This window comes from Neophocaena asiaeorientalis, unplaced genomic scaffold (assembly GCF_003031525.2).
Source record: "Neophocaena asiaeorientalis asiaeorientalis breed wild unplaced genomic scaffold, Neophocaena_asiaeorientalis_V1.1 scaffold78, whole genome shotgun sequence".
NCBI classification, from domain to species: Eukaryota; Metazoa; Chordata; class Mammalia; order Artiodactyla; family Phocoenidae; genus Neophocaena; species Neophocaena asiaeorientalis.
Genome location: NW_020175018.1, coordinates 17726104 through 17735554, shown reverse-complemented (window position 1 = coordinate 17735554; position 9451 = coordinate 17726104). Strand labels below are relative to the sequence as shown.

At 67.7% G+C, this 9451-nt stretch overlaps 1 protein-coding gene across 6 annotated transcripts in view; it reads right to left on the bottom strand.

Moving 5' to 3' along the window:
* Positions 1 to 7546: 7546 nt before the first annotated feature.
* The window catches only part of LOC112411566 (MAPK-interacting and spindle-stabilizing protein-like), a 2457-nt gene continuing 552 nt past the window's right edge, over positions 7547 to 9451 (bottom strand). The window contains exons 2-3 of one of the 6 annotated variants that reach the window (XM_024762800.1): positions 8800 to 8934; positions 7547 to 8494 (exon numbers count right to left, since the gene is read on the bottom strand). In XM_024762800.1, coding sequence (XP_024618568.1) covers positions 8224 to 8494; positions 8800 to 8934 — 406 coding nt within the window. In that variant the 3' untranslated portion in view covers positions 7547 to 8223. Of the gene's footprint in view, positions 8592 to 8799; positions 9439 to 9451 lie in introns of those variants that run through there. The other 5 variants (XM_024762802.1, XM_024762801.1, XM_024762798.1 and 2 more) reach the window with 5 other exon arrangements.

Below are 9451 nucleotides of genomic sequence, written 5' to 3'. Positions count from 1 at the left end.
AAGCGTGTGTGCAAGACCCCGGTTCAGCAGCGTGGCTTGCACACCCTCGGTGTCAGGGAGCTCACTCTCTCCCCAGGTATAGAGTTCTGCAGGGTGGCCCCTTTCCACCCCCTGGGGCCAGCTGTGGGGAGTGTGTGGTGGCAGTGGCTGTGCCCCAGCTCATGACTCAGTTTCCTCCCATTCTCGCCTGGTTCTCCGCTGGAAGTTGAGGTTGGGGGTGAAACCTCATGACAGAGGAGAAAGGGTGACGGTGTGGGTGTATCTGCTGGGTGGGGTGGGTCAGGGACATGAGGGTAAATAAATACTCAGTGTTTCTGCCTCTGACTGGCCGGGCAGGGTGCCCCGAGGGGAGGGCTGGGCTTGGCCTCATTCAGACTGTATCTGCCGCGGCCCAGGCCCGACCCTCTGAGGGACCAGCTGTGCCAAGGGGGGTCTGCCAAGCCCGCCTCCGGGCCGGGGTGGGGGTGGGGTGTTGGAGGGTCTGGCCCCGCAAGGTCTTCCTGTGATGGGTGCTGCTGGCTGCGGGGGACGTGGAAACCCCAGGTTGGGGGCGTCTCCCCAAGGGCTTACGACCCGGCCTGGGGCGGAGGGGCCCTCGCCTGCCTGCATGGGCACGGCTGGGCCCTGTGCTAGCATTTGGCGGTTGGGGGTCCTGACCTTGGGGGTCAGGCCCGCCGTGGCTCCCAGGCCTGGGTGGGGCTGGGGTTCAGGTGGAGGGCCGGTGGGCTGCGGTCCACCAAGTGGCCTGGTGCCAGCCCACTGCACTCTCCCTTTGCAGGTGAGGCCCCGGGTTCAGAGGCCCAGCAGATCCTCGAGGCCACACAGATTGTGGGCGTGGGGCCGCCAACCCCGTGTATTTTGAGGTGCAGAGAACCAGGGTGCTACTACCGAGGCCCCGCAGGTGCCAGGGCCCCAGAGCCCGAGCTGGGAACACTGCATCTTGCTGTCTGCCCCAGGCCGTCAGTGGGGAGGGGCTGGGCAGGACTGGCCCAGCCATTATGGCCGAGGGGCAGGGTTTATCCCGGACCTGCTGCGGGCCTGAGCACTTGGCGAGGGGCTGTGAGGTCAGAGTAGAAGGCCCACGTGGTCCTGACGTTGGGGGGGCTGCTTGCCGGGATGGGGACGTGGGATGCAGATGTTTTCCACGCAGACAGGTCCATCTCACCGGCACTCATAGTGTCCATGTCAGAGCATGGACCAGTGAGTCTGGGTGAGACCCCAGCGTGCTGCTGGCACCTGAGGACACAGGGCTCTGCGGGTCAGGAAGGGCTGCCAAGGTGAGTGGTGATGGACAAAGGACACACGCTCGGTGGGAAGGCCGGGGCCCGGCCCCGTCCTCCTCTGCACCGAGGTGCCCGCTCTGTGCCCGTCACCCCACCTGTTGGCAGTAAGGCAGGTGCCAAGCAGCTGGTTGATCCTGGACTCTGTGCTGCTGAGCCCCACTGGTACCTGGGACCCTCTGCCACCCCGTAGGTGCTGGGTGGGCTTCCCAGGCTGGCATGGGCAGCCCCAGCAGTGCCCAGACGGACCTGGTAGGTCTGGGATTCTGACTTGAGGGGCCGGTGGAGGGCGCTGAGGGAGGAGCCAGTCCGGCCCCTCTCCTGGCCCTTCCCGCCCTGGCTGGCCCAGCCGGACCCGGCCGTGGCTGTTGCCCTGTGCCGAGGTGGCCTCTCCTCCTGGCGTGAGTGCTGTGGCTGGGCTGATCCTGGAGGTGTCTGGGGGTGCGTGCACGTGTGGCTGCCAGGGTTGTGGGGAATCTCTTGATTAGAGGACAGAAAACCGAATCCCGTGGCCCAGGCGGGGGTGGGGGGGCACTTCCTCCCTGGAGAGGCCCTAGAGATTATGGGATTTCTACCCGCCCCGCCCTGGGGAGGTGGCATGGGCAGAGGGCCATCTGGCTGGTGGGGCTGCCTTGTCACTGCTCTGGTGAGGGGTTCCTTCTGTGAGCCTGGGAAGCCACGTGTGGGCTGGGTGGCCCTGGCGTGCTGCGGGGGGAGGACTCACGTGCCAGGTTCGGGTCCCGGCTCAGCCCTTTGCAGCTGTGTGACCTGGGGCAGCATCTCATTCTCTGAGCCTGGACTTTGTCATCTGTGGAGTGGGGTGATGACACTTACTCCTAGGGTGGTCGTGAGGGTGAACTTCAGGAGGATCGGAACTTTAGTTCTCGCCGGGGAGCAGGGAAGAGCGGTGGCTGGGGGCCTCCCTGACCCTCAGTGTTGCAGCTGCAGGCCGGGGAGAGGAGTTTCTTGCTCTGGTGCTGGGGGGCCTGTGAAGGGCTGCCCCTCAGTGCTCTGCGGCACCCAGTGATGGGCTGGGCCATGGGGGGAGATGCGGGAGTTCTCCCCTGGGAGGAAGTGTTTCCCTGGGAGGGGCGGTTTCAGGGACCGCTGGTTCCAGAACCTTCTGGGGCCCAGGGATCTCCCAGGGCCAGGAAGCGAGAGCCGTTGCCAGGTGCAGCCTTGACGCGGACTTGGGGGGTTAAGCCCCTTGTCCAGTCCCCACTGGCCTTTCCCTGCTTAATGTCCTGGGCAGGGAAGTGTGTTCGGGTGGGTGGCTCTCTGGTGGGCGAGCTCGGGGGACCAGTGCCCCAGCCCCAGCGAGCACGGCCCCAAGCCGTGGAACGGTGTGATTCCGGGTTTGCTTCTTCAAGCAAAGAGGATCTTTCGAAACTGTGGGAAAGAGCGTTTCCTCCCCAAAGCTGGGTGCGGGCGGGGGCTCGGTCAGCAGACGTGACGTCCCCGGCTCCCTCTTGCCCTTCTGCCCTCCTGCCTGCAACACTCACGGGCCCATTGCTGGCCCTCGTGGCCCCACCAGAGTGGGGTGCTCGGGCCTGTCAGCTCTCCTCGAAGACCTGGCAGTCTTCTCCCTCTGGGGCCCCACTGGCGGAGCAGAGCCCCCGAGAGGTCCCTGCTGGGCCGCGCCGTCTGTGTCCCCCACCTCTGAGCCTTCGCGCCTGCTGTTCCCTCTGCCTGGCGGGCCCGCCCTGCCGCTGCTCCGATTCTTTGTCCCAGCAGCCTGCTTCCAGGGCCACCCCACCTTGAAACAGTCCCCAGGCCTGCGCCCGACGTCCCTGCCTTCTGAGGGTCCCTGCTCCGTGCCCCAGGAGGGGATCTGGCCAAGCGTGGACGAGTCCACCCTGTCCTGCCCCAGGCCTCCGTGTCCCCGGCCCCAAGTGGGTCCCTTCCGGTGCTGACAAGTGAGGATGCTGTGGCTTACGTCCCGGCGAGGGGGTGCTGGGGCCGGGAGGGCCCGGGAGCTGGCCGTCTGAGCTCCGGTCTGGCCCGGGGGTGGGGGGAGCTGGGCGCCAGCGTGCTCAGCTGCCTGCCTGCGCTGCTGGAAGGGGGTGTGATTTGGGTCTCTCCCACCCCCGCCCCCGCCCCGGGCTTCTGACTCAGCAGCTGTAGGGCGGGGGAGACCGGATCTCTCGACAGAAGCCCCGACCCGGGGCACCCATGGCCCAGATTTCTTTTGTGAAGGTGGGAAGTCGAGCCCTAGGTTCCTGCCCGGCTTCCCGGCAGGAGATTGGGTTGGGGCTGGAGCCAGCTCTGGGCTCCGGGGCCCACTGCTGCCGTGGCTCCTGGCCTACCTCCCTGCCCTGCTGGACGGCCCTTTCCCCGGTGCACCACCCTCTGTGGCTCCCCAGTGCCCGCGGGATGAAGTTCTCACTGCCGCCTAGCCCTGCTCTCCTCTGCCCTCCCTGCGCCCCTTTGTCCTCAGGAGCTACGCCTGCTCCCTCCTCTGGGTCCTGCCATGCTGCCCCTTTACCCTCCAGCTTCCTGCTGTGCCAGGTGTCTGCATATATTAGGCCTCCTCCTGGACGCTCCCCCGGGGTTAGGTCCTCTCCACCCCACAGCCACAGTGCCCGCTGTCCCGTCGCCCTGCAGGGGGTGACGGATGTGGGCTCGGAGCCCTCGTCAGCGTCAGCGCTGGCCCCGTGGTCAGACAGTGGATGTGGCGTTGGGGCGAGCGGGGGAGCGATGCCAGCCACGGAGGGTGGGCCTGCCTCCTGGGGCTCTGGGCCGTGTGGAGAGTCGGGGTCTGCCATTCACGGGGCCTGTTGCCTAGGCTGCTTGAACAGGAGGGCTCTCCGCCTCGGTAGAGCATTTGGTGGTTCCTCTTTGCCTGGAAGATGGAAGTGGATGCGCCCCAGCGGGTGAGCGCCCAGTCTTGACAGGGCCTTGGGCAGAGGCCTCGGTCTCCTTACCTGTCAGGTGGGGATACCTACTCCCGCTGGGGTCCCAGAGCTGATGTTTGCGCAACCTGAGGTTCCGCCCAAGGAATGGGGCTGCTGGGAAGGATGTTGAAAGTTTGGGCCAAATCTGGAGATGGGATTTTCGTGTCCCCTGGGCCGTCAGCGGTGGGGGCACCTGGTAGGCTCAGGGCCCTTCTAGCCATGGCCCGGGGCCAGAATGGAGCTGGCCAGCCAGGGGGGTTGGCTCCTGGGGGTCGAGAAGCCATTGTCCCTGCCTCAGTGGCCTCCCGCAGGCAGCGGCCAGGGCCACGGGCTTGGGTCTGGTGGGGATGCGTCTCTGTTGCTCTGATGTGCCAGCGTCTGATAACAGCTCTGGTGTCCCCCCACCCCCGGCGGTCGCCTGCTTGACCCCTTAAGGTATTTGTGAAACATCAGCTAGGAAAGGCTCTCCCCCGGCAGCGGGGAGGGCGGGCGAGGCGGGAGAGAACAATTGGAGCTGAAATTAATTGTGCTGTGTGCTTTTCCTCCTGTCCCCTCTCCCTGCTCGCTGGCTGTCAATGCATAATGCATGATGAGGGGAAGTGAAAAGTAATTAGAGACTCGACTCTCGGCCAGGTTCATTCATGACTAAATCTGGGTCAACTCCTGGCACAGATGAGCGCACCGCGTGGTGCGATGGTGGCAGTGGTGCCGCACCTGCTTGGCGGGCTGTGCTCAGACGCCCCTTCCTATGGGAAGCCCTCCTTGATGCCCCCCTTAGGAGGGCCTCCCCCACACCCACGACCCCGTGCCTTGTGCGTCTGATGGTGTCTTTTCCCCACCTGCCCTGTAAGGACCGTGTTGCCAGTAGGGGGCGGCGGCTTGTCGGGGTGGGGCATGTGGGGGTGACACCCAGAGTGATGTGATGGCGTCGGGCCACACAGCGTCTCCTGGAGGTGCTTTTTTGCTCACTCGTTCTGAAGCACTTGACCCTGATCACGCTGTGGTCTTTATGCCCCTCCCACGCTGCCGTGGTCCTTGGGGTGAAGTCCCAGCCCCGGGCCTGTCTCTCATTTCTTCCCCCCGGGGGACCAGCTGTACCGATCTGCTTCCTGTTGCTAGAATGTTCCCAGCCCTCCCCCTGCTCACAGCCTTTGCACATGCTGTTCCTGCCTCGGAGTGCCCTTCCCCGGGTCGCCCTGCAGCCACTGTTGCTCCTTCTGGTCTCGCGTGGGTGTCGCCCCCGTGGACCCCCGGGCTGCCGTGGCCTTGGTTCCGCCCACTGTCACCCTTGGCCACCTGAGCCTGTTCTTTCCTCCTGAGGCCCTGTGCATCCTGCAAGCGATTAGCTGGCAGGGCTCCTGTCTGTCCCCTGACGGGGACATGCGCGCTGGGGCTTCGGGGTTCCCAGGGGCTGTGGGACCTGCCCAACTCCTGGCGCCCCCTCCCCAGGCCTTCAGCGCGGGGAGGGGGTGAAGGAAGAAGGCGGCTGGGGGCAGGGCTGGGCTGCCCAGGGACGAGCCCCCACTGCCGCTGCCCCGCCCCCTGCCGCCTCCCCGCAGGCTTGCGGAGCCTGGGGTGGTGGGAGGTCTCGGGGCCTCCCCATTGGGACGGTGTCAGGGTGGGGTCATAGCTGGGCCTGCGAGACCCCATGTCACAGGGGGGAAAACAGGTCCGAGGGGGAGGTGCTTTGCCTGACTCAAGGCCGCTGTGGGAGGTGGGGGAGGCACTGCCTCTTGGCTGCACTGGCCAGAGCTGGGCCCTGGGAGAGGACCTTGGCTATGGGGGAGGGCCCTGTGCTGGGGGAGAGGGCCCTGTGCTGGGGGAGAGGGCCCTGTGCTGGGGGAGAGGGCCCTGTGCTGGGGGAGAGGGCCCTGTGCTGGGGGAGAGGGCCCTGTGCTGGGGGAGAGGGCCCTGTGCTGGGGGAGAGGGCCCTGTGCTGGGGGAGAGGGCCCTGTGCTGGGGGAGAGGGCCCTGTGCTGGGGGAGAGGGCCCTGTGCTGGGGGAGAGGGCCCTGTGCTGGGGGAGAGGGCCCTGTGCTGGGGGAGAGGGCCCTGTGCTGGGGGAGAGGGCCCTGTGCTGGGGGAGAGGGCCCTGTGCTGGGGGAGAGGGCCCTGTGCTGGGGGAGAGGGCCCTGTGCTGGGGGAGAGGGCCCTGTGCTGGGGGAGAGGGCCCTGTGCTGGGGGAGAGGGCCCTGTGCTGGGGGAGAGGGCCCTGTGCTGGGGGAGAGGGCCCTGTGCTGGGGGAGAGGGCCCTGTGCTGGGGGAGAGGGCCCTGTGCTGGGGGAGAGGGCCCTGTGCTGGGGGAGAGGGCCCTGTGCTGGGGGAGAGGGCCCTGTGCTGGGGGAGAGGGCCCTGTGCTGGGGGAGAGGGCCCTGTGCTGGGGGAGAGGGCCCTGTGCTGGGGGAGAGGGCCCTGTGCTGGGGGAGAGGGCCCTGTGCTGGGGGAGAGGGCCCTGTGCTGGGGGAGAGGGCCCTGTGCTGGGGGAGAGGGCCCTGTGCTGGGGGAGAGGGCCCTGTGCTGGGGGAGAGGGCCCTGTGCTGGGGGAGAGGGCCCTGTGCTGGGGGAGAGGGCCCTGTGCTGGGGGAGAGGGCCCTGTGCTGGGGGAGAGGGCCCTGTGCTGGGGGAGAGGGCCCTGTGCTGGGGGAGAGGGCCCTGTGCTGGGGGAGAGGGCCCTGTGCTGGGGGAGAGGGCCCTGTGCTGGGGGAGAGGGCCCTGTGCTGGGGGAGAGGGCCCTGTGCTGGGGGAGAGGGCCCTGTGCTGGGGGAGAGGGCCCTGTGCTGGGGGAGAGGGCCCTGTGCTGGGGGAGAGGGCCCTGTGCTGGGGGAGAGGGCCCTGTGCTGGGGGAGAGGGCCCTGTGCTGGGGGAGAGGGCCCTGTGCTGGGGGAGAGGGCCCTGTGCTGGGGGAGAGGGCCCTGTGCTGGGGGAGAGGGCCCTGTGCTGGGGGAGAGGGCCCTGTGCTGGGGGAGAGGGCCCTGTGCTGGGGGAGAGGGCCCTGTGCTGGGGGAGAGGGCCCTGTGCTGGGGGAGAGGGCCCTGTGCTGGGGGAGAGGGCCCTGTGCTGGGGGAGAGGGCCCTGTGCTGGGGGAGAGGGCCCTGTGCTGGGGGAGAGGGCCCTGTGCTGGGGGAGAGGGCCCTGTGCTGGGGGAGAGGGCCCTGTGCTGGGGGAGAGGGCCCTGTGCTGGGGGAGAGGGCCCTGTGCTGGCGGGGGAGGGCCCTGTACCGTGAAGAGCAGCCCTGGCTGGCTGTGGGGAGGGTCAGGGGCCGGCGCTGGCCCGGTGACAGGCAGGTGATGGTGGGGCGGGAGCCTGGGTGTCGCCCTGGGACAGACTGCGGAGTGGCTGTGTGCGGTGCAGGGCAGAGAAGGAGTTAAAGGCTGAGGGAGGCAATAATGTGTCTAAGTTTTCTGTGTGATTTAATAAAAATGCAAATCACTGGGTGGAGGACACCCCGCCCCCTGCCACGCTGTTGACCGAGATTAACTGCGGGCTCAGGGTGGTCAGCCTGCATTTGTCTGCGCCCCCCAGCAGAGGCTGGTGCCTCCATCGTCCCAGGGGCAGACAGCACGCCCTCCGCCCGGATGGAGGGGAGCTGGGGGGCGGGGGGTGGCCGTCACAGTGTCGGTGCGTCCGCTGAGCCGGAGGGCCCTGGAGGAGCCTTCCGTGGCCTCGCTGCTCAGAGCCGGGCTCGCCTCTGACCTCCACACCCCCACGTCCAGAGGAGCACGGGGCCTGCGGTGATAATGGCCGAGTCCTGGGTACTTTGGATGACGCGTGAGGTGAGGCTGTAGGACGAGAAGGGGCAGCCAGGCAGAGACGGGAAGGAAGAGCTTTCGCAGCCGCCGGGGCAGCATGTGCAAAGGCCCTGAGGTGGGAGTGAGCCTGACCTGGGCAGGTCAGCGCAGAGGCTGGTGTTGGATGGCGGTCAGGGGGGACAGGGGTAGTGCCGGGAGAGGCAGAGCCACGTGGGCTCTAGTGGGGCTCTGGGCCTGTCCCACAGGGGAGGGAAGCCCTGGCCGCTGGTGAGACCAGGCCCAGGGGCAGGGGTGGGGTCCTCAGTCCCTGAGGAGGTGGCGGCTGTGGGGATGGGGAAGTGGGTGGGTCTGGGCTGCAGTTAAAGCCACACCCAGCAGGCCAGGGCTGGGGGCTCTGGGAATTGGGGTGCCCGCGAGGTTTGGTGAGAGGTGGTGCTGTTTGTGGGGGGCTTGGCAGGGGAAGAGGCCGGAGTCCCGAGTGCTCAGTGAGGCCACACAGGGCCGCGTGGAGATTGGAAGAGCCGGGGACGCTGACGTCCGGTCTTGGGAGAGAGACTTGGGAATCTGGGGCCTGTGGTCAGAGCGTGGAAAGTTCTCGGTACAGCATTCGGTCAGCATCAGCAGGGGCTTGAGGGTGGGAACAGGCGGTAGGGCAGTCAGAGCGGCGTCTGCTGGTGCGGGGAGCACAGCATCCGTGGAGGGGTGGGCGCTCGGCAGTGAGCTCCCCGTGGGAGTGAGGGTGCTCTCTGAGCTCAGGGCGGTCGTGGGAGCGCCCTGCTGCAGGTCCGCGTTGGTCATGGCTGGGGAGCCCGTGCTGATATCGGGGACTGTTGATCCCTTCTTGTCGGTGGGACACCCCCTGACCCCGGTGCTCACCTGTCTTCCTGAGATGGGCCGCTCCTGCACATCCAGACCCTCGCCCTGTCCTGGGGTCCATCCGCTGTCAGGTGTCCAGTCCCACCAGGATGCCTCCCAGGGATGCTGGATGCTGGGGCGGGGGGCAGCTGGGACCTGGGTGGGGGGCTCACAGCCCCCGAGTGAGAGTACAATTCTGAGCGTGGTGCCCAAACGCCGGCCCCCCGGCCTCCAGCTCCGCCCAGCACCAGTGGGAGCTGCGGTGTAGCGCCAGTGGGCAGAGAGGCTCCGGGGAGGGGCAGGCGTGTCAGAGACCCAGTTGTGTCGCAGGCAGTGAAGGGAGTGCCTGTGCTGAGGTGGTGGGTGATGTTTGGTGTCGCGCTGCCACCAGGCAGGGACCTGCACTGCCCCTGGACTCGTGGTGGGGATGGGGGTCCCCTGAGTGCTGCCCCAGCCCAGGAGGGCCCGCATGGAGGCTCTCCCGGGAGAGGGGGTTGGCCGGGCCTGGGGCTGCTGCCTGCCCCCACCTGTGGTGCCCTGCCCGGATGCCTGCTTGGGCAGCTCTGGGCAGGGGGTGACCCGGCCGGGGTGGAGGGCTTGGTGGGCTTGGTGAGTGGGGAGTGGGGGGCATCCCTGATGGGGCAGGAGAGAGCAGACAGGGGCTGGGCTGTCT